Source organism: Hyperolius riggenbachi, chromosome 10 (assembly GCF_040937935.1).
Source record: "Hyperolius riggenbachi isolate aHypRig1 chromosome 10, aHypRig1.pri, whole genome shotgun sequence".
Classification (NCBI taxonomy): Eukaryota; Metazoa; Chordata; class Amphibia; order Anura; family Hyperoliidae; genus Hyperolius; species Hyperolius riggenbachi.
Genome location: NC_090655.1, coordinates 10,776,836 through 10,801,505, shown reverse-complemented (window position 1 = coordinate 10,801,505; position 24,670 = coordinate 10,776,836). Strand labels below are relative to the sequence as shown.

Genomic DNA, 24,670 nt, shown 5'->3' with positions numbered 1-24,670 from the left:
CCAGCATATCCGATTGATACATGCTACAAAACGTTGTCCTGAAAATTGGTCACATCGTCCATTGAGCATGCTCTTGGCAGCACCAATTTGATAATTATAGAATTGGATGGTCGATCAGCTGCCAAGACGAGAGATGTATGGCCAACTTTAGACAATCTTCTACAGATTGTTTCAGCTGATAAAAGTTTTCAGAGTGTAGGGGGATTCAGAAGCAGGACGTGCGCAGGTAATGTAAGATGTTGGAAAGAGTTGGCAGCGCTCCTAAAACTAGGACACATCTGAAATGACTACCAACAGAGGCGCGCAGAGCCCCCTAGAGGCAAATACACACTTTGTATAACATGAGAAGTTACCTGTTCCACTAGTCTCTTTATCAGCGGCAGACCTTCCAGTGCAGAGCTGTCACAGCCGCTGGTCAGAACTCGCTCAAACCCCAGAGATATGAGAGTCTCCATGGCCAGCAGAGGATCATAGACCATGTCAAACGCTGCAACAACATAGCATAGTATGGTGAGAAGACCAGGCAAGAACGCCAATCATACTAAACTTATGAGGACTGTTTTACCGAAACTACCAGTGAATGAAGCCACAGCAGTGAATATTAGGGAAGGTCAATACGATGCAAGATTATGCACATTTTGAATGCAATTTATGCAGCTTGAAAATGGACCAATCAAATTTTACCTCAGCAGGATTTAATTGGTTCCTCTTCAAGCTGCATACACAATTTGCATAATCCTGCATCAACTCAGAATGATATGCATTTCATTGACCGGGATTAGTGAATATCTACTTGCGGTAATACATAATGGCTATCCGTCACTGAGATCTTAGAAATGGGAAATACAGCAGTCACTGTGCATGCGCTCCATATGTCCCAAATGAAAGGCAAGAAAAAGTGCTGGCACCAGACAAGCTGGTATAGATACACACTCGCTTCTGCACGTGCATTGCCGGAAGCAGAACTCCGCACGTGCTGCCCCAGAGACATGCCCTGCTGATAGTACAGTAGTAGCGTTCGAGTGCTTGTCACAGTTCATTTATGCAGCCAATAATGCTTGATCCAGAGTACCTGTTGGTTTATCGTATGAGATCACAATGATATGGTTATTGGAGACTGCAGCCATAATCCGATGGAGTATGATTACTAGAGGAGATGCTGGGATTAAACAACAATGATGTAAAATCTTGCGCTGCGGAGGCGGCTTCAGTGGTTGGCAGGTGAGTTGGAGTGATCACACTATAGCAGCACCTACATAACCCGGCTGTGGGGAGGCTTAGGCAAAAAAACAAAGATGGAAGAGGAGTATAACGGGTGGGTGCAGCCTCAAACTACCGTAGCCATCGGCATTGAGTGGATCAGGTGGATGCACATCCTGGGTGCCCCACCATGGGGTAAACATGTGCTGGTGACTTTATGACGCATTTTGGCATTCCACGCCTTCGCCAGATAACGCCACCAGCAAGCAAACAGAATTTTAAATAAGAAAAATGGAGTGAGAGGGAGGTGGGCAGGAGAAGACCTGCCCCTCCTGTTAAGGGGCGTGTTGGAGGGAACCCTAATGGTAGGTTGAAAGACCGATCCTCCATTAGTGACAAACTAGTAAACAGAAATGGTACGGAGTTATTATGTGTAAATCTAAAATACACCTAGGCAAACTGTGACTAGTCTTACCTGAGGGGGCAATGGGGAAGGGGGGGGTGACATGCACTGATGCTTACAAAGACCATGTCCCCTAGCAGGGGCGTAGCAATAAGGGTTGTAGAAGTTGCGACCGCATCGGGGCCCGTGGGCCAGAGGGGCCCCAAAGGGCCCTTCCTCAACTACAGTATTAGCTCTTTATTGGTCCTGTGCTCATAATAATCACTTCTATAGATACTTAGTGGTAATCATTAGCAAACTGTTCCCCATCTCCTTCTTGCACCTCTGACACTGTAGTTGCCATTGGCAGGTTTTGGTGCGCCGTATCAATAATTATGTATGAAGTGCTTGGGGGGCCCCATTGTAAAACTTGCATCGGAGCCCACAGATCCTTAGCTACGCCATTGTCCCCTAGGAAAAGAAAGCACGATAAACCGTTTGGAAAGCATCCAGTAGTTTGAAGCGTCACCCACCCGGGAAAGTTTGAAGGGCTGTACGCTCAGCTACATGCTTGTTTTTATGATTATCCAGTAAGTGTACCTTTTATTGCGCATTTTGTTTTAATAAACGTTATCACACTAGGGAGTGCTCCTCCTCTTCCATTTGTGTTTGAGATGCTGGGATTGTCTATTGAGCCATCTAAAGCCTTGTAATGTGGGCATTAACTGGCTGGTAAGCCTTTAATTTACTTGGTGATGGTGATTAGTCACTGAAGTTGATGACACCAGGGAGGCATATCATCGCCTGATGAACTATGTAAGCGCTGATCTATTGCAAGCTGGTATAGATACCTGCGCTCACAGTGAGAAACAGCTGAACCATAAATAGGTAGAGATGAAATCTGGGCCTGTAGGTATTCTGCAATCCAGTCCTTTTTCAGGAAATCCTTAGAAGCACATAATTGATATGGAGTAGCAGCCGAGTATAGGAAAGTAGAGGGGTTACAGCCTGGCAGCCGTTTCATGGTTGTGTACCACATCTTCACAAGCCAAACATTTGGCCTCTGAGGAAGCAGTACCCACCGCAAAATGGGTGTCAATAACCTCTCTCCTCTCCCATCACCAGCTGCTACTCTATATATCCGTTATGTGCGTCTAACGCTTTTCTAAAAAAATAAGGGGGCTGGAAGGGTTGGAATGCCCAGTCTTCATCTCCACCAATTAGTACGCCATACGGCGGCTAAACTTGAAGAATGACTACCGTATATCTTCGAATATTTCACCCGCTTAACCCCCTTGGCGGTGTGATTATTTCCGGATTATAGGGTATAAAAGTGGTGCAATTTTTTTGCACCCTTTGAGACCCTAAAACCTGGAAATAAAATCCTGCTGCCAGGGAGATCTGCAGCAGTTCCAGCAATCACTCACCTGCCTGGCTCCAGCGCTGCAGTTATCCTTCCATCCTCCGGGTGGCGCTGCAACCCTAAAGTCGACAGCCGGCAATCTCGCCAGCAGGAAGCAGAGCCCCAGAGGAGAGGAAGAAGAATAGCGGCCGACGTCGGGATCCCCCGGGAGGTATGTAAAACCGCCCGCTACGCGCTATACTCTGTACAGATCTCTCGGCGGCTACCCCCAGCAGAGATCGGGATTACCGCTCTTAGCTGAGGTTTTCCGCCCTGACCCTACCTCGGGATTACCGACAAGGAGGTTAAGCTGGAATTTTGTTCTGACTCAAGTATAAGTCTACCCAGCAAAGTTAATGGCTGCGCTTGGGGACCAGGAAGAATTAACAGCTGTCCCTTAAGTGCAGCCAATAACTCCTCCAGGCCCTCAAATGCAGCAATTATTCACTCCTCCTCCTGCCACCCAGTACCCCCCCCCCCCCCCCTGTCCTGGTTAATTGCTGTGGCCAGGACTTTCACACCTGTGTTTTTTTTGGCATTTCCTTTATCAAGATAGTGTCACTTACCACGGGGTAAATTGCTGCAAATGGGAATGTCACTAATAGTACACACATTACTCAGTGTTGCATGTGACTTGTGTATAAGTCGACCCCTATACTTTTATTCAGTGAATCAGACTTAAATTTCTAAAAGACTTCTAGTCGAGTGTATACAGTATCTATTCTGCGTTTCCCGGGAATTGTCACCAAGAACAACCCACGCCACTCAGCTGCTGGAGGGAACTGCAACTTCTCTGTAAATGTGTCTGCCAGTCACTTCCAGGGCTGTGGAGTCGGAGCAATTTGGGCACCTGGAGTCGGAGGTTTCATAAACTGAAGAGTATGATATTTGTACCGATTCCGCAGCCCTGGTCACTTGTCCCCGCCATGACATCCACAGAGGACCCGACGTTACCTCCAGCAGCTGAGCGATGTCACCAGGGTCCCTTCTGTCACTAGCACTGTTATAGGCTGCTGTCACTCACCTCTATGGAAAGTGACTGGAAGAGGGCGAGAGACAGCTGTAAAAATAAACAAAACATAATCAGATTTTATGCCAACAAGAACTCGCACATCCGACAGAAAAAAACATAACCTAACTACATCAGTTACTATAAAACATTCGATGAAAGAGAAAACATCTTAAAGAGGAGCTGAAGCGAGCAGAATATGGAGGCGGCCATATTTATTTCTTTTTTTAGCAATATCAGTTGCCTGGCTGTCCTGCTGATCCTCTGCCTCTTATTCATTTACCCACAGCCCCTGAACAAGCATGCAGCAGACCAGAGGTTTTTGACATTATTGTCAGATCTGACAAGATTAGCTGCATGCTTGTTTCCGGTGTGATTTAGACACTACTGCAGCCAAATAAATCAGATGGACTGCCAGGCAATTGCTTTTGTTTTACAGGAAATAAATATGGCAGCCCCCATATTCCTCTCACTTCAGTTGTCTTTTAAAGAAAACCTGGGTACCTGGGTACTCACCTCGGGTGGGGGAAGCCTCCGGATCCTATCGAGTCTTCCCCGTCCTCCTGTGTCCCACAGCGGCGGCGAAAAAGCTCCTGGAAGGGCGGGGATGTAAATATTTACTTTCTCGGCTCCAGCACAGGCGCAGTATCGGCTCTCTGCCTCAAAGATAGGCGGAAATAGCCGATTGCTGTCGTCCGCTCTACTGCACAGGCGAAAGTCTCCTGCACCTGCGTAGTAGAGCGGACCCGACAGAGATCGGCTATTTCTGCCTATCTCCGTACGGTTTGCCACAACAGCGCCCCCGCTGGAACCAGGGAAGGTAAATAAATCAGCTCTCTGTCTGGCTTGCCGAGCCGGGATTGCGGGACGCTTCGGGGGAGCCAGCGCTGGACTGCCTGCAGGTACAGGGGAGGGGGAAGCCTCATTGGGACCCTGAGGCTTCCCCCTCCCGAGGTGGGTACCCCCCAGGGGATGATTTTTTTTGTTACAGAGTCTCTTTAAAGAGGAACTGTAAGAGAAAATAACATAATTAATAAAATTGCTTGTTTTGCAATACTGATGTATAGATTATTTAGTCAGTGTTTGCCCATTGTAAAGTCTTTCCTCTCCCTGACTTACTTTCTGACATTTGCCACAGGTGGCGACATTTTTTTAGTCCTGTTAAGTGATCTCTACAGAATGTTTGGTTACTGAGAGTTTCAAAGCCAGTACAAAATATACCTGGCCACCTAGAATACTCTGTGAGGAGTATTATGCATAGCTAAACAGCCTAGGCTAAGGATCACTGGAAGGACGAGGATACATTCCAATATACACCAATATATATAGATATTTGGGGAGTATTTCTATGCTGAAACCAGGATAATTACCGTAAAAGTCAGTATCCGGAATAATTTACTGCATTTCACTATCCATCACGACCAGGGCTGTGGAGTCGGAGTTGGAGTCGAACCAACTTTGGTTGGAGTTGGAGGTTTCATCATCTGAGGAGTCAGTGTTGGAGTCGGTTGATTTTTGTACCAAATCGACATCCCTGCTTAGTATGAAGGTGTCCACACACCATACAATTTTTTTAAAAAATCTGTTCAATTTAAGAATTGCAATCAATTTTTCGGACTGATTGTAACATTTCAAAAATATGACCAATGTACCACACACGTATGTTCAATTTTGTCCCCAATTATGATAAAAATGATTGGAAATTCTGAGAAAATTGCTAGGGTGTGTGTATTAATAAATTGACAATATAACACACACCATACAATCTTTAGAGAGATTGAAGAAAAATATCTGGCATTCTGGATCAATAAAAATCAAAGAAAACGAGAAATCAGATCGGATTTTTCAGTCGAATGAAAAAAAAGTTTTCAATTGTTTCAGGAGATCCGATCGTTTTTATTGAATTGCCGTAAAATCGGATCATTTTATTGTATGGTGTGTGGCCACCTTTAGACTAAAGAGTCGGAGCCATTTTGGGTACTAAGAGTCGGAGTTGGAGTCGGTGGTTTAATAAACTGAGGAGGAGTTGGATGATTTTTGTACCGACTCCACAGCCCTGGTCACAACAGAAATTGCATTCAAATGTTATGATAATCCATGAGGCACTGGCCAGTGATTATGTACATGGCAATCTGTTACCCTGCTGACAGGAGAAACATGAGTGCTGAATTAGTAGAGGCGCTGTAATGGAGGGGGGAGTCAGCCGTGGGGAGGGCAGCCCGACCTCTCCCTCCCTTCCTCTCTGCGGGCCAGCGCTGTATACAGACAGCAACCCGCCTGCCTGCGCTCCAATCCGCCGCTCACTCGACGATGGTCTCCTCCTCTGCCTAGCCGCTGATACACACATAGCTTCCTGTTTAGCAGGAAGCAGCTACCTAATCTAACCTATACTAGGGGGGACACCTACCTAATCTAACCTATATTGGGGGACAGCTACCTAATCTAACCTATGCTGGGGGAAACTATTCTGGCTACCTATATTGGAGGCACCTACCTAACTAACCTATACTGGGGCACCTACCTATCTAACCTATACTGAGGGCAACTATACCGGCTACCTATACTGGAGGCACCTACCCGGCTAACCTATACTGGGGGCAACTATACTGGGGCACCTATGCCTGGCTACCTATACTGGGGGGACCAATAGCTGGGCACCTATACTGGGGGGACCTATAGCTGGCTACCTATACTGCAACTAGACATGGCTAACCTATACTGCGTGCACGTATACCTAGCTCCGGGGGGGGGGGGGGCCCAATTTTTACACCCTCGCCCTGGGTGCATTTTAGCCTAGTGACTGCCCTGACATTGTGCTTTAGTTGTCAGTAGAGGTCTGGACTGCCCATCAGTTATTTGAAGAGGGATATGGAGGCTGCCATATTCATTTCCATCTAAACAATGCACATAAACATGCAAGATCAGATGTTTCTGCCTGAAGTCTGACTGTATTAGCTGCATGCTAGTTTCAGGTGTGTGAATCAGACACTACTGCAGCCAAATAGATCAGCAGGACTGCCAGGCAACTGGTATGGTTTAACAGGAAATAAATATGGCAGCCTCCATATCACTCTCACTTCAAGCTTCTTATACCTTCCTTCCCGGAGTAGCTGTGCGTTTCTGCGAACAGCTGTAAGACAGTGACTGCCGATTACCTACACAGCAATCTAGAGCAATGCCGACAAACACATCGCTATCTGAACGACTACAGAGTGTTCTGGTACCGCATAGCGCTTGGCGTAGCAGGTCAAGTCATATTAAGGGGTTTACCCATTAAATCCATGCACAGCTCAGTGTCTATCCTCCCGTCCTCTGTCAGGGCTCCGTATACCAGCCCGTCAGCACCGTGGATTTTAGCCAGGCGGATATCGGCTTTCATCACCTCCACCTCCCGGTCGGAGTACAGAAAATCGCCTCCTCGGGGCCGAATCATCACAAACACCGGAATCTGGACGTATTGCTTCACCACCTGCAAGAGACCTGCGGAGAGATTCACACCCTCCCGTCAGACATTACAAGTCAATCCAGCAAGTTTCTGCAGTGTTATGGTGCGTCATATAATTATATAGTATTTATATAGCTTTGACTGGCTGTCCTGCTAATCCTCTCTAGACGGAGTTCCTCTTAAAGTAGTGTGTGGACCTTCCTTGGATACCTGATTGGCCAAATTGATCCGCCTGGTGAATTGATGGCCGGGCGGCATTCGGGGGCTGCTGTACACACGTCGCATTATCGGCAGAGACGGTTGTTATCGACCATCTCAGTCAACTTTAACTGCTTTAGCCTGACTGGACGTGTATAGACGTCCAGTGCAGTTGTGTAGGGTGCACCACCAGTTTGTTGCTAAATGAGGCACATGTGGTATCATTTTAACCGTGGCAAGTTGTTGAATACATTTTAGTATGTTTTAAAGCTTGGCCCCACGTCACATAAGAAATATGTAGGGACAAACTCAATTCAACATGAAAATTAATTCTCAAAATTATGGTCAAACTTGGGAAAGTATTAGCAAAACTACACAAGACATATGGGGTAATATTTAAACCGTGATAAGTAGTAGAATAGATTTTAGGGTGTTTAGGGTTGTGGCCCATGTCTTGTGTATTCTTTTTAGTAACAAACAATCAAAAGCAACAACATTTTCGTATATTCTGTACCAAAACCAAGACTTGTAAAATGAAAACAAAGTGACAGAATATAAAAGAAACTAACTACCGTATATACTCGCAAGCAAGCCGACCCGCATGTAAGCCGACCCCCCCACTTTTACCCCAAAAAAAGGGAAAAAATGATTGACCCTCATGTAAGCCGGGGGTAGGAAACGCTGGCCGCGTGATCCCCCCAGTATGTCCCAGTATAGCTAGTATAGTGCCCAGTATAGGTAGGTAGTGCTCAGTATAGCTAGTAAAATGCCCCAGTATAGCTAGTATAGTGCTCAGTATAGCTAGTATAGTGCTCAGTATAGCTAGTATAGTGCTCAGTATAGCTAGTATAGTGCTCAGTATAGCCAGTATAGTGCTCAGTATAGCCAGTATAGTGCTCAGTATAGCCAGTATAGTGCTCAGTATAGCCAGTATAGTGCTCAGTATAGCCAGTATAGTGCTCAGTATAGCCAGTATAGTGCTCAGTATAGCCAGTATAGTGCTCAGTATAGCCAGTATAGTGCTCAGTATAGCCAGTATAGTGCTCAGTATAGCCAGTATAGTGCTCAGTATAGCCAGTATAGTGCTCAGTATAGCTAGTAAAGTGCCCCAGTTTAGCTAGTATAGTGCCCCATTATAGCTAGTATAGTGCCCCATTATAGCTAGTATAGTGCCCCATTATAGCTAGTATAGTGCCCCATATAGCTAGCATAGTGCCCCATATAGCTAGCATAGTGCCCCATATAGCTAGCATAGTGCCCCAGTATGGGTGGGTAGGTGCTGTCCCTCCCCGCTCCCCCGCGGCTGCCGCTGCTGCTATTACCTCAGGCGGCGCCGCTTCCTCTATCCCCGTCCTCCTCCGGTAACTCATTCACAGCAGCGCGCCTCTCGCTGCTGTGATGACGAGGAAACCATAGAGAGCGGCTTCCTGTAGCGGCGATGCCGTTACTATGGGAACCGCTCTCTATGGTTTCCTGCGTCATCACAGCAGCGGGGGGCGCGCTGCTGTGAATGAGTTACTTACCGGAGGAGGACGGGGATAGAGGAAGCGGCGCCGCTTAAGGTAATAGCAGCGGCAGCCGCGGGGGGAGCGGGGAGGGACAGCACCTATCCACCCATGACTCGCAAGCAAGCCGACCCCCCAACTTTTGGCCCACTTTTGGGGGGTCAAAAATTCGGCTTGCTTGCGAGTATATACGGTATACTGTTACCTCAGGAACTTGGCTTTTTAAATATGTATGCCATAAGGATATATTACTGTTATTTTTGCAAATAAGGTCTTGTAATCATCGATAGTGTACAATAAGAAAGCAAAAAAGACCATACTTTGTGCTAGGAACATAATATAAACGTTGTAATAATCAGGACGGATAAGCAAATAAAATTTGTGGGTTTAACTTAAAGTTAGCATGTTTATTGTAAAGCTAAAATTGATGTAAATGGATAGTGTGTTTTTTCCCTTTCCCCCTGATTTTCCCTTTAAAATGCATAGAAAATAAGGTAATTACTAAACAAAAATATAATTCACTACATTCACTAAAAGCCTAATTTGTCCTGATAAAACAATACGTAGATCATTAAGGTGCGGTAAGTAGTAATAAAGTTATTGGCGAATGAATGGGAGCAGCGCTGATATGTAAATATTGCTCTCGTCCTGAAGTGGTTAATCTAGTGTTTATGGGCCTTAAAAGAGGCAGCAATTACTGGGGAGGGGATCCGGGAGTACTGGAGAGGACTGAGGGATACTCTTAAATAGATGCTGGCTGAGGGGTGCTGAGGTTACACAGAGCTACAGAAGTGATATTTACATCTGATCTTTAATGCCAGATGTGCTGTGAATTGAATGCAAGGCGGAGGCACAGATAATAAATGTTCATGCAATTTAAACGGATACAAATAAACAAAACCAAAGCCTTCTCACCAATGGTTGGTGTAATCCCGCCTTCTATAAGACTGGCGCACAATTCAATCCGTCCAGCACCTGTCAGGAGAAAAACAAAAACAAACCAAGGTTAACATCCTATGGTAACAGGAAACAGAATGCTTTCCCTCCCCAGGAACCATGCAGCACTTCCTGTACACTGAGAGGATTTCAGACAGGAGAACACACCTATGTATCCTGTACTTCCTGTTGTCCTAGCACACAGCCTATCAGGTGTGGTGAAGAACTCAGAGGCTTCCTCTCAACCAAGTATTCACCCTCACAACACAGAGACAAGATGGCTGCCCCCATAACACTGACAAAATGGCTGCCACCACAACACAGGGACAAAATGGCCAACCCTATAACATGGACAAAATGGCCAACCTCATGACACCGGGACAAGATGGCTACCCCCCAGGAAACAGAGAAAAGAGAGCCAGCCCCACACAACACAGACAAAACGGCTAACCCCATAACACAGAGACAAGATGGCTACCCCTATGACACAGAGACAAAGGTGACCAAGCCATAATACAGTGACAAGATGGCTGCCACCACAATATAGGGACAAAATGGTCCACCTCATGACACAGGCACAAAATCGCCCCATGACACAGGGACAAAATGGCCTACCTAATAACATAGACAAACAAGGCCAACCTTATGACATAGGAACAAAATGGCCAACCTCACAACACAGGGACAAAATGACCAACCTCACAACACAGGGACAAAATGGCCAACCTCACAACACAGGGACAAAATGACCAACCTCACGACACAGGGACAAAATGACCAACCTCACGACACAGGGACAAAATGGCCAACCTCACGACACAGGGACAAAATGACCAACCTCACGACACAGGGACAAAATGACCAACCTCACGACACAGGGACAAAATGACCAACCTCACGACACAGGGACAAAATGACCAACCTCACGACACAGGGACAAAATGACCAACCTCACGACACAGGGACAAAATGACCAACCTCACGACACAGGGACAAAATGACCAACCTCACGACACAGGGACAAAATGGCCAACCTCACGACACAGGGACAAAATGACCAACCTCACGACACAGGGACAAAATGACCAACCTCACGACACAGGGACAAAATGACCAACCTCACGACACAGGGACAAAATGACCAACCTCACGACACAGGGACAAAATGACCAACCTCACGACACAGGGACAAAATGACCAACCTCACGACACAGGGACAAAATGACCAACCTCACGACACAGGGACAAAATGACCAACCTCACGACACAGGGACAAAATGACCAACCTCACGACACAGGGACAAAATGACCAACCTCACAACACAGACAATACATTCTGCAGATCTGTAGAACATGGTGATGAGATCGAGGAAGAAAACATTTTGTTTACGATTGTGTTAAAGTGTAACCTGTAGTGACATGTGACATGACAAGACGTGTATGTATAGTGCCAAAGGTAATTTTTAGTAGTAGAAGGAGAGATACAATTGTTTATTCTCATCATAAGCTTATTTTCACCTCTGGATGAAGAAGAAACTCACCTCCTCGTTCGGCATTAACAGCAGACTCCACAGAATCTACGCAGACTTCCATAAGAAACCCCTGATCGGCCATCTCTCTGTACAAAAACAAGAGGGAAATCATAATCCACCTGCTAAATCGATTGTTCACCAACTAAACCTATCACTAACTAAACCGATCATTCACTAGCTAAACCTATCATTCACAAACTTTAACCAATCCTTCACCAGATACACCTATCATTCACTAACTTAACCTATCCTTCACCAGCTACACCTATCTTTCACCAGCTACACCTATCTTTCACCAGCTACACCTATCTTTCACCAGCTACACCTATCTTTCACCAGCTACACCTATCTTTCACCAGCTACACCTATCTTTCACCAGCTACACCTATCTTTCATCAGCTACACCTATCTTTCACCAGCTACACCTATCATTCACCAGCTACACCTATCTTTCACCAGCTACACCTATCATTCACCAGCTACACCTATCATTCACCAGCTACACCTATCTTTCACCAGCTACACCTATCTTTCACCAGCTACACCTATCATTCACCAGCTACACCTATCTTTCACCAGCTACACCTATCTTTCACCAGCTACACCTATCTTTCACCAGCTACACCTATCATTCACCAGCTAAACCTATCCTTCACCAGCTACACCTATCTTTCACCAGCTACACCTATCTTTCACCAGCTACACCTATCTTTCACCAGCTACACCTATCTTTCACCAGCTACACCTATCTTTCACCAGCTACACCTATCATTCACCAGCTACACCTATCCATCCCCTGCTACACCTATAATTCACCAGCTACACCTATCTTTCACCAGCTACACCTATCATTCACCAGCTACACCTATCTTTCACCAGCTAAACCTATCCTTCACCAGCTACACCTATCTTTCACCAGCTACACCTATCCATCCCCTGCTACACCTATAATTCACCAGCTACACCTATCTTTCACCAGCTACACCTATCTTTCACCAGCTACACCTATCTTTCACCAGCTACACCTATCTTTCACCAGCTACACCTATCATTCACCAGCTACACCTATCATTCACCATCCTTCACCAGCTACACCTATCTTTCACCAGCTAAACTGATCCTTCACCAGATAACCTATCTTTCACCAGCTACACCTATGATTCGCTAACTAAATTGATTGTTCAACCAGCTAAACCGATCGTTCACCTACTAAACCATTCACCAGCTAAATCAGTCACGAACAAACTAAACCATTCTTTCAACAAGTACAATCATCATTCACCAGCTAAACTAATTTTTTTATCAGTTTAAGCAATCATTCGCTAACTAAACCAGTCATTCACCAGATTTACAGGTCATTCACTAACTAAACTGATAATCTTCCAGCTACACCATCATATACAAGTCATTCACTGAGTCCATCACCCACAGACTGGAAACAATTCCATAGTGATGAACAAATATGAACTGACTTTAGACTTTTGCTCAGTACAATGAACTTCAGCAAACAAATATTGGCTTCATGTCAATCAACCTGAATATTAGAAATTGTTCAGGGCAGTGTTAAAATTCAGGCTGAAGGGACTCAGCTGTAATCTGTACAGGAGTAAACATTAGGTTAAGATTTATCTGGGATTACCTGTGAGGGTACCCCCACCCCCAAATCCTTACAGTAAGTGAGGAGGGACAATCATTGGCATGCCAGTTTCAGCCGTGTCACTCTCCATTAGGAAGCAGTTGGCAGGTGTACTGCTAGACTGCTCAGGGGAAGGGGTGACACCACATGACACACAGGAGATGATGACTCAGACTAGGGTGACACCACATGACACAGGAAATGATGACTCAGAGTAGGGTGACACCACATGGCACACAGGAAGTGGTGACGCAGGCCAGGGGTGACACCACATGGCACACAGGAAGTGGTGACACCACATGGTACACAGAAAGTGGTGACACAGGCCAGGGGTGACACCACATGGCACACAGGACGTGGTGACCCAGACTAGAGTGACACCACATGGCACACAGGAAGTGGTGACGCAGGCCAGGGGTGACACCACATGGCACACAGGAAGTGGTGACACCACATGGTACACAGGAAGTGGTGACACCACATGGTACACAGAAAGTGGTGACGCAGGCCAGGGGTGACACTACATGGCACACAGGACGTGGTGACACCACATGGTACACAGAAAGTGGTGACACAGGCCAGGGGTGACACCACATGGCACACAGGACGTGGTGACTCAGACTAGAGTGACACCATAATGGCACACAGGAAGTGGTCCTGCTGTACAGATACAGGTGGAGGCAGAGACAGCAGTGTAGTCGGAGCTAGTCTACTGTAGAGGACCCAGCAGGTATACTCATAGAGAAGTTAAGCTAAAGTGATTGGGTGGATGGCACCCTCTCCAACTGCTAGGTTTCCAATAGCAGTAAACTACGACCACACTGTTTGCCTATGAAGTTTCCTGCGCTGAGCAGTGTATGGCTAGACTAACCCAGGCCAGGGGTGACACCACAGAATGGAATACAGGAAGTGGTGACCCAGGCTAAGGTGACACCACATGACACACAGGAAGTGGTGACCCAGGCTAGGGTGATACCACACAGGAAGTGGTCCTGCTGTACAGATACAGGTGGGGGTAGAGACAGCAGTGTACTGCTGGACTGGCCCAGACCAGGGGTGACACCACATGGCCCACAGGAATTGATGACCCAGGCCAGAGGTGACACCAAGACATACAGGAAGTTGGTGACCCAGGCCAGGGGTGACACGACACCACGACACACAGGAAGTGGTGACCAAGGCTAGGGTGACACCACGGCACACAGGAAGTGGTCCTGCTGTGCAGATACAAGTAAGGGTAGAGACAGCAGAGCAGTGTACTGCTGGACTGACCCAGGCCAGGGGTGACACCACATGATAGCACACAGGAAATGGTGACCAGGGCTAGGGTGACACCACATGACACACAGGAAGTGGTGACCAGGGTTAGGGTGACACACAGGAAGTGGTCCTGCTGTGCAGATACATGTGAGGGCAGAGACTGCACAGCAGTATATTGCTGCACTGACCAAGGCCATGGGTTACACCACAGATGGCACACAGGAAGTGGTGACTCAGGCTAGGGTGACACCACATGATAGCACACAGGAAGTGGTCCTGGAGTGCAGATATAGGCGGGGACAGAGAAAGCAGAGCAGTATACTGCTAGGACTGACTCAGGTCAGGGGTGACACCACATAACACACAGGAAGTGGTGACTCAGGTTAGGGTGACACCACGTGATATACAGGAACTGGTGACCCAAGCTAGGGTGACACCACAGGACACACAGGAATTGGTTCTGCTGTGCAGATACAGGTGGGAACAGAGACTGCTGTACTGCCCCTGGCCAGGGGTGACACCACATGGCACACAGGAAGTAATGACCCAGGCTAGGGTGACACCACATGACACACAGGAAGTGGCCCTGCAGAGCAGTGTACTGCTGAACTGACACAGGCCAGTGGTGACCCCACATGGCACACAGGAAGTGGTGACCCAGGCTAGGGTGACACCACATGGCACACAGGAAGTGGTGACCCAGGCTAGGGTGACACCACATGACACACAGGAAGTGGTGCTGCTGTGCAGATACAGGTGGGGGCACAGGCAGCAGAGCAGTGTACTGCTGGACTGACCCAGACCAGGGGTGACCCCACATGGCACACAGGAAGTAATGACCCAGGCTAGGGTGACACCACATAGCACACATGAAGTGGTGACCCAGGCTAGGGTGACACCAGATGACACACAGGAAGTAATGACCCAGGCTAGGGTGACACCACATAGCACACAGGAAGTGGTGACCCATGTTAGGGTGACACCACATGACACACAGGAAGTGGTCCTGCTGTGCAGATACAGGTGGGGGCACAGGCAGCAGAGCAGTGTACTGCTGGACTGACCCAGACCAGGGGTGACGCCACATGGCACACAGATATAAATGGGGGTCTAGGGTAACTGAGCAGGGGCACATGGCCCGGGGGGTCCCCCACATCCGGCCCTCCACTCCCAGCAACACACATTCTATGTTTACCTCCCAGCATCACCATTCCCCTCTCTCTCCCCCACTGCCCCTCCCACTTGCTTCTGATTGGCTGAGCCACTCACCTGCCCGCCTCCTCACGGCTTCATTCCATGCGCGGATAGGAGGTGAGGGATGCCCGCCCCCTCACGGGATGCGCTGCCGGGTATTCTCGCCTGATTGGTCAGCGCTCAGCACCCGCCGCCTGTGATTGGTCAGAGCTCTAGGGGGCCTGAGAAGCCTCCGCCGCCATATTGGATGAGGGAAGCGGCGGGAGATGCTTTGCGATACCGACAGCCGACGGGTGACACCGGGGAGGCGTTCCGCTGCTGCCCTACCGGAAGCGGGGGGTGCGGGAACCGGTGCACAAGGGGCGGGGCGCGAGGCTGCGGTGTACGTCTGCGTGATGACGTTTACGTCAATATGGCTGCGCCCATGAGTGACATTTCTGTGCTCACCGGCTGCGGGATGTGAGGAGAGCGGCTGTGCCGACAGGTAGAGACTGTGCGGGGAGAGGGGCAGTCATCATTATCATTATCACATCCCATTACATAACATATATATATCTATTACTGTCATTATCAGGGACACCTGTTCTATAGCAGTGACAGTATATTGTGTGTCTATTTAGTATATGTGTATAGATATTATGTAACCATTTATGTAACAGGAAATCTTAATTCATCATATTATATAACACTGTGAGTTATATATATTATAACATTATTATTGCACCTGCTCTATAGCAGTGAGAGTATATTGTGTATCTATTATTATTATTATTATTATTGTATATATGTTGTGTAACCATTTATATAACAGGAAATCTTAATTAATCATGTTATATAACCGTGAGTGATATCTATCTATCTATCTATCAATCACCTGTTCTATAGCAGTGAGCGTATATTGTGTATTTATTATTTATTGTATATGTGTATAGATATTATGTAACCATTTATATAACAGGAAATCTTAATTCATCATATTATATAACTGAGAGTTATATATATTATAACATTATTATTGCACCTGTTCTATAGCAGTGAGCGTATATTGGTTATTTAAATATTAATATTGTATATAAGCGTTATGTAACCACAAATATAAAAGCTTATTAATTATTGTATGTTACATATTTCCTACACTGCATGAGTTACATATAAATTAAAATATAGTAGAAGGGAGAACAAGAGATGACTGGCACTCATTGCACACTGGCTATAGGCGGTTGGAAACCAAGCAGACTGTGCTCTCTACCTTTGGAAGACTCACGTTTGGCAAACAAGAAGGAAAGCAGGTCCGGCACCAGTCTCAATGCTTCAGTGTAATTTTATTCCAGCTGGTACAGTAAGGTCATATGAGGGTACAGAAAGGCAGCCTGGCAGCTGTTTCGCTGGTCCCCCTGCTTCGTCTGATGAGGGCTGTCAGGCCGCAATTCTGTACCCTCATATGACCTTACTGTACCTGTTGGAATTAAATTACACTGAAGCATCGAGACTGGTGCCGGACCTGCTTTCCTTCTTGTTTGGCAACCATAAATTATAATATTGTTGTACTTCTTACTGTCACCTGTTCTGTGGCAGTGAGCATATATTGTGTTGTTATTGTTGTTGTTGTTATTATATATATAAGTATTATGTAACCACAATTTTTTTTCATCATATGACATAATTACGAGCTACATGTATATTTTCATATTATTTTTGTACTTTATTAGGGATACCTGTTCTATAGCAGTGAGTGTATATTATTTATGTATTATTATTATTGTGTATATAGGTGTTATGTAACCACTAATATAATAACTGTGCGACAGGAAAGCTTTATTAATTAATATAATCTATTACATACACTACATGAGTTCCGGATGGATCGAAGCCTGCTAGAAATGAGAGAGGAGGCAGCTTTCTTTTCACAGACGGAGGTACTATGTTGGTGCCGGCTGTAGCGGCAAGCTGGGGGGCAATATTTTGATGCACAGACAGAAGCATAGCGGGCAAACTTGGGGGGCAGAAACAGGATGAAAAGGCAACCAGAAAATATACAATGAATTAAGAACAATACAATAAAGTTTGAGGTGGCTTACCTCAAGGGAGACAAATTCATATAAAATGAACTTCAATAGCACTGGCAATGCGTTTTGTAGGCCCCTGCCCACTTCCTCAGGTCAAATCAAGTGCTTAAAATCATTAACACAAAGTTGGGGGGCAGGATTTTGATGCACGGACAGAGGCATAGCGGGTATAGCAAGCAAGCTCGGGGGCAGGATTTTGATGGATGGACAGAGGTAAAGTGGGTATAGTGGCCAAGCTGGGGGCAGGATTTTGATGCATGGACAGAGGCATAGCGAGCAAGCAGGGGCCAGGGGGGAAGGATTTTGATGCACGGACAGAGGCATAGCGGGCATGCTGGGGGGCGGGATTTTGTTGCACGGACAGAGGCATAGCGGGCAAGCTGGGGGGCGGGATTTTGTTGCACGGACAGAGGCATAGCGGGCAAGCTGGGGGGTGGGATTTTGTTGCACGGACAGAGGCATAGCGGGCATGCTGTGGGGCAGGATTTTGATGCACGGCCAGAGGCATAGCGGGCAAGCTGTGGGGCATGATTTTGTTGCATGGACAGAGGCATAGCGGGCAAGCTGGGGGGCGGGATTTTGTTGCATGGAGAAAGGCATAGCAGGCATGCTGGGGGGCGGGATTTTGTTGCACGGACAGAGGCATAGCTGGCAAGCTGGGGGGCGGGATTTTGTTGCACGGACAGAGGCATAGCGTGCAAGCTGGGGGGCGGGATTTTGTTGCACGGACAGAGGCATAGCGGGCAAGCTGGGGGGCGGGATTTTGTTGCACGGACAGAGGCATAGCGGGCATGCTGTGGGGCAGGATTTTGTTGCATGGACAGAGGCATAGCGGGCATGCTGTGGGGCAGGATTTTGTTGCATGGATGGAGGTACTATGTTAGTGCAGGGCATAACAGGCCAGCCAGGGTTGGACAGATGAGAACATGGAGGGGACAGAGGGGGACACTGGAACAGATGCAGTTACACAATATTTACTGTATTTTTCAATGCTGCTCTGCTACCCCCTCCGTCACACGGTCCCAGGACTCAACCCCTCCCTGCAGCATTAGGTTTGGCACTGGTCTGAATTGTACATTCGGACCATAAGGCTCTTGTTCTCCTGCAGCCCCAATCAGATTTCCGACATTTCCAAGTTGGTAATCCTTAGGGGATCCGTGAGTGGCAAGGGGGGGACCGGAGGACGCCGCAGGAAGCCTCTATGGCAGCGGTGCAAAAAAATGCGAAATTGAGCTCTAGGATCAAGTAGCGGGCCAACCTCAATGTCTAGTGGCCCCCTCCCTCCCCTATACTGTTCCCTGGTGTGTAATAGCCCCCTTTTCCCCTATACTGTTCCCTGGTGTTTAGTTGTCCTCTCCCCTATACGGTTTCCTAGTGTTGAGTGGCCCCCTTCTTTGCGTATACATTTCCCTGGTGTCTAGTGCCCCCCTTCCCTCGCCTATAACAGTTCCCTGGTATCTAGTGCTGTCCCCCCTCCCCTTATGGCTTACCCTTCAATATAGCTTCCCTGGTAGTCTAGAGTGGGCCAAACATAATGCTAAGTGGGAAAACCACCTAACGGCCAAATCTGATGACCCAGAGGGCAAGATTTGGCCCATGGGCCAGAGTTTTACATGTATGCTCTATGGTTCCAGAGGTCTCCCTCTTCTTAGGCAAGTATGGGAGTTTTCACCTTTACAGATATACATTATTTCTATACTCCTGTTTTTTTGCAAATCACAGAAACACCTAAAGCAACAGAGTTCTGCCTGGTAAACGTGTGATATTATCTTACAGATCGACGTGAGTAAAGATGCTTCTTCTAGGCTTCCGTTCCTGCCTGGCACACGGCAGGTTGCAAGCTCTCCGCCTCACCCACACAGGAAGAGGCAAGGTAAATGGTCAAAGGTTTTTATTGCTGTCTGTGCCCCAATATATCATGTCCCTGAGACCACACAGGAATCGGGGAGACTCTTCGCAGGTGTAACGCTCACAAAAATCATCATTTATGTAAACCACGTGCCTTCAGTGCAGCAGCAGGAATCATGTGGAAAAGAAAATAGTCTGCAGTGCTCCCAGTGTCCTCACATCCCTGCAATGCTAGGTACACACCATACAATTTTCTGTTAGCGTTACTTGCTAGATTTCCATTCACTTTTATAGAAATCGATCAGAAAATTGATTGTAATTAATTGGAAGCTGAAGGGATGTGTTGCTTGGTTGATTCTTCAGACTGGGAGGGTTTTGGTGATCCTTGTACTCAAGAATACCCGGGTACACAGAGAGACAGGGAGCCCAGTGGTGCAGTATTGTTAATAAATGGGAAGTTGTAAGTATATACAGCTATGATCACAAGAGTGGGGTGCAGGTCTCTGCAACCACTGTATATGCCAGCGGGAAATTAACCGTGCCCACTTGGTTTTCCAGGTCCTGCTGGGTGGTTGCTCTCTTGGGCTTATAGTTTTTGGGGGAAAAAACATTACCTCCAAAGGATATTTATCTGGATACTCGTAAGGCTGGAGTGTAAAAAATATATATACACTTCTAATAGTTAAACTAAGAATGAGAGGTAATCTCTTACCTCCCCTGATGACAAAAACACAAGTAGTACTGGAAAAGTATATATTCAAAACAAAAACGCATTTCCTGGGTGCTAGTCTGCTTCCCCAGGTCAATACACAATGCCTCGCCATCAGCTATAAAAGGTGCCCATATCCTATTCACTGGTGTATTGACCTGAGGTAGCTGGCTAGTAACGCATATCCTCACACTGTGTGACCTCTGTGGCTGCAAAAGCCAGTCCTGTGTGTCTGTCGCTGCATCTGTGAGCTCTCACACGAGTCCCCACTTCATGAATTCTGTTCACCTATCTTAAAGCAACACTGTCGATAACATATTTTTTTCAATTGAGATAGGAAGGGTTTGGGAAGTACTGGTGTATACATTTCACTGCTTACATATTTATTTACTGTTATCAAAATACTTTACCACAAAACTGACAGCCAAGCTGAGCAGGGTGACCGGCCATTAAATCATGAGGACAGGGGGAATCCCTTGCAGTACATCTGTGTTAACCCTGTGTGTGACTGCAGCTGCCTGTCTCTCTGGCTGAGCTGTCTGCAGGAGAGCAGAGGAAATGTTTCTTGTTTGTGAAATCTGACACCACAGCTTCATATAACTCTGTAGTCTCACCCCATGCAAAGAACAGCACTTGCAGTGTAAAATTGGAGCACCTTAACCCCCCCCCCCTCCCCCCGCCAATGAATTGTTCCAATACTGCTATAACCTATACACAACGAATTACAGCTTTTGCCTCTGATATTTAACATGAAAAGTAGGAAAACGTTTACACAGCTGCTTAGACATTATTTGTGCGTTGTTATTTTAGAACACTTGGTTGTTGATAGTGTCTTTGGCACCCACTGCCCCCCCACTCTTCCCTTGAAGTTTCTCACAGATGATTTCACATCTTTTCTACAGAATATATTTTCAGAGCCCGTCTAGTGAAATCGTAGTAAGACAAGCAATACTGACTAATGTGTGGTTTCTCCAGCAGAGCGGCTGTCATTGGAAGCACACGCTACAGAGACGATGGAAAAGTTCCACGATATCCGAGGCGGCTGCAAATCCCGGGGCCGCTGCGGGGGCTGTACCAAACGCTGCTGCAAACCGGACCATTGGGCGCTGGCTGCTCCTGTGTAGCGGCATGGTCGGGGGCGCCGTGCTCCTGGGAGGCGTGACCAGGTCAGGAGTGCATCGCCCTTTACAAATTCTTGTGCTGAATTGAGATTAAAGAGGCCCTGTAGTGACATATAGTAGAATGCTGTCCATTTTTAGTATATATTTACATTAAATATCCTGGTTTCAGCCTCAGAAACACTTCTTGTATACATAATATTGCTGTATATTGGTTTGTAGCCCTTCCCCACCACTGTTAAGCTATGTGGAATTCTCCTCCCAGAGCATTCTGGGAGACCAGAGATCTTTTCTCCTGTCTTTAGAACAATCAGTACACAAACATTCCGCAGTGATCACCTGCCAGCAGTAAAGATGTCCCTACCTGTGATAAATTTCAGAATGTAAATCAGGGAGAGGAAAGATTTTACAATGGTCAAATATTGTAAAAAAATAAGCAATGGTATTCATTATATGTTGATTACAGTTCCTTTTCAATCACTTACCCATCTTCCATGCTTCATGTGACATCTGATGGCATACAAGTGTCACCCATGTAAAATCTATTAATGACACCTCCCCCCCCCTCCCCCAGCTGTGTGCCCTTAGCTCCACCCACCAGTGGTGACGTGATCTGAGTCTGCCGGGGTCACACACAGTGCTTAGTGTTTTGTTTATTGTGGACTCGCTCTCATCACAGTCCTGATTCTAACCCCCCTTTCTTTTCTCAGGCTGACAGAATCCGGGCTTTCCATGGTGGATTGGCACCTGGTGAAAGAGATGAAGCCTCCGACCAATCAGGAGGAATGGGAGGCGGAGTTTGAGAAGTACCAGCAGTTCCCAGAGTTTAAAGTGTGAGTTCCCCGGTGGCTGTGCTCTGTGTCAGGATCAGGAATATTGGGGGGAGAGGGGTGACTGCAGCAAGCCTGGCAGGTATACGAGGAATGTGTCTGCTTTTCCAAGGTTCATTGCTGTATGACACCCCATGCAGGAAGCTCTCCATCACTTCCTGTTCTGACAGGAAGCCATTACAACATGGGTTTGACTGCACTCCGCAACATTAATGGACCTCTGTTGTGAAACATTGTAAAATTTAGAATACATAAACCTTTTTTCCTATGTTGCTAGAACTTACAGTAAATAGTCGAAAAACTGACAGATCTGACAAATTTTAGAGTAGTCCATCACCTCATGGTGAATTATTATTATTATTATTATTATTTAGTATTTATATAGCGCCGACATATTACGCAGCGCTGTACAATGTATGTGTATGTATATATATATATCACTAACTGTCCCTCAAAGGAGCTCACAATCTAATCCCTACCATTGCCATATGTCTATATTATGTAGTGTAAGTACTGTAGTCTAGGGCCAATTTTAGGGGGAGCCAATTAACTTATCCGTATGTTTTTGGAATGTGGAAGGGAAACCGGAGTGCCCGGAGGAAACCCACGCAGACACGGAGAGAACATACAAACTCTTTGCAGATAGTGCCCTGGCTGGAATACGAACCAGGGACCCAGTGCTGCAAGGCGAGAGAGCTAACCACTACGCCACCGTGCTGCCCTTTATTACCCTTTATTCTTTACTAAAGTGCATCCTAAAAAAAAGGATCTATACGAAAATGTCAGCCAATTCTCATTTGCACACTATTTTGGCAGGTGGACTGAGCAACTGCAGTTCAGTAAGAGCTTTTGTAATTAAACAGTAACTGAGAATCCTCCATGAGGCGTTGGACTAGTCCAAAACCTGTCAAATTTTCAATATATACTGTGACAGAACAATTGGAAAAAAGTAATCTATAGTGCATTCTACTATGGGAGAAATCTACTTTTTATATGCATGTATTTTACATTTTACAATTTTTTTGTGATAGTTGTTCTTTTAGGTGGCCATACATCAGGCAATTTTTGCAGGCCAATCGATTTTCCAATTTGCTAAATGTATCAAATCGTAAGAAATTCGATGCGCAATATGTCCGCCCAATTGATATTTCAGTCGATTTTTGGGTTGAAACGATCGATCAGCCATGTTGGAAAATCTCGGTTGCAAGTGCCCGATCTACTGTGTGGTGGAAAGGCAACAAATCCTTCTCTGATCACATTCAATCAGAGAGAGATCTCGTTGTCAGCCTGCCTATACATCGCCTGATGTATGGGCACCTTCAGTGAGGAGTTTGGACAGGAGTGCTAGGACCTTTTTATCTTTAGGTGGTCCCATGTTTCCCATTCATCAGCACAGCCGGGACACAAACTGACCATAAACTGAAAGTGAACTCAAGGCAAAGGTCCGTGTACGCCTGGCAGGGCGGGATCATCCACCAGGCAACCTAGGCAGGTGCTTGGGGCCTAGAGGGAGTCAAGGGGCCCACCTGCCACCTTATCTGACCTGTCTCCACTTCAGCTTACCAAAAAAAGACCACAAGCGGGGCCCCAAATCTACTACCTTGCCTAGGGCCTGCTTACATCTTAAAGGATACCCAAAGTGACATGATGAGATAGACATGTGTATGTATAGTGCCTAGCACACTAATAACTATGCTGTGTTCTTTTTTTTTTTTCTTTCTCTGCCTGAAAGAGTTAAATATCAGGTATGTAAGTGGCTGACTCAGTCCTGACTACAGTGTGACCCTCACTGATAATAAATTACTGTAAAACACTTTCCTAGCAGAAAACGGCTTCTGAGAGCAAGAAAGAGATAAAAAGGGGAATTTCTTATCAGTGAGGGTCACACTGAAGTCACTTCCTGTCTGAGTCAGGACTGAGTCAGCCACTTACATACCTGTTATTTAACTCTTTCAGGCAGAGAAAGAATAAAAGGAACACAGCCTAGTTATGTGTGTGCCAGGCACTGTACATACACATGTCCAGTGTTCTCCCCAGAATTTTTTTCCAGCCGGGTGGCATGAAAAAGTAGCCGGGTGGGTTGAGATGAAAATGCAGGGCAACTCTGCTTACAGAATAGGAGGTGGTGAGGAGGTGAGCCGATGACAGCCGGGTGGTCACTAAATCTAGCCGGGTGGAGCACCCGGCTAAAAGATCCTGGGGAGAACACTGCATGTCTATCTCATCATGTCACATGTCACTTTGGGTGCCCGTTTATCCATCTCTGACGCCTGGCACTCTATACACCTGCCGATCATTTATAGATCCTCTGTAACAGAAAACTTTTATATTCCCTTTCCTATAGACTGAATCGTGACATGACCGTGGAGGAATTCAAGCACATTTGGATCATGGAGTACT

General features: G+C 46.5%; 2 protein-coding genes across 7 annotated transcripts in view; one reads left to right on the top strand and one right to left on the bottom strand.

Annotated features, from left to right (window-relative positions):
- The window catches only part of CUTC (cutC copper transporter), a 69,387-nt gene that overhangs the window by 10,492 nt on the left and 34,225 nt on the right, over positions 1-24,670 (bottom strand). For 2 of the 5 annotated variants that reach the window (XM_068258037.1, XM_068258039.1), the window contains 5 exons: positions 11,619-11,695; positions 10,057-10,116; positions 7,264-7,473; positions 4,009-4,044; positions 354-487 (listed from right to left, as the gene is read on the bottom strand). In XM_068258037.1, the coding sequence (XP_068114138.1) occupies positions 354-487; positions 4,009-4,044; positions 7,264-7,473; positions 10,057-10,116; positions 11,619-11,695 (517 nt within the window). Of the gene's footprint in view, positions 1-353; positions 488-4,008; positions 4,045-7,263; positions 7,474-10,056; positions 10,117-11,618; positions 11,696-15,569; positions 15,608-15,700; positions 15,735-15,774; positions 16,021-24,670 lie in introns of those variants that run through there. The other 3 variants (XM_068258041.1, XM_068258040.1, XM_068258038.1) reach the window with 3 other exon arrangements.
- COX15 (cytochrome c oxidase assembly homolog COX15) overlaps positions 15,979-24,670 on the top strand; it is a 32,328-nt gene continuing 23,636 nt past the window's right edge. The window contains exons 1-5 of one of the 2 annotated variants that reach the window (XM_068258036.1): positions 15,979-16,183; positions 19,542-19,638; positions 21,301-21,488; positions 22,151-22,273; positions 24,615-24,670. The exon at positions 24,615-24,670 is cut by the window's right edge and continues 131 nt beyond it. In XM_068258036.1, coding sequence (XP_068114137.1) covers positions 19,558-19,638; positions 21,301-21,488; positions 22,151-22,273; positions 24,615-24,670 — 448 coding nt within the window. In that variant the 5' untranslated portion in view covers positions 15,979-16,183; positions 19,542-19,557. Of the gene's footprint in view, positions 16,184-19,541; positions 19,639-21,297; positions 21,489-22,150; positions 22,274-24,614 lie in introns of both variants that reach the window. The other variant, XM_068258035.1, reaches the window with a different exon arrangement.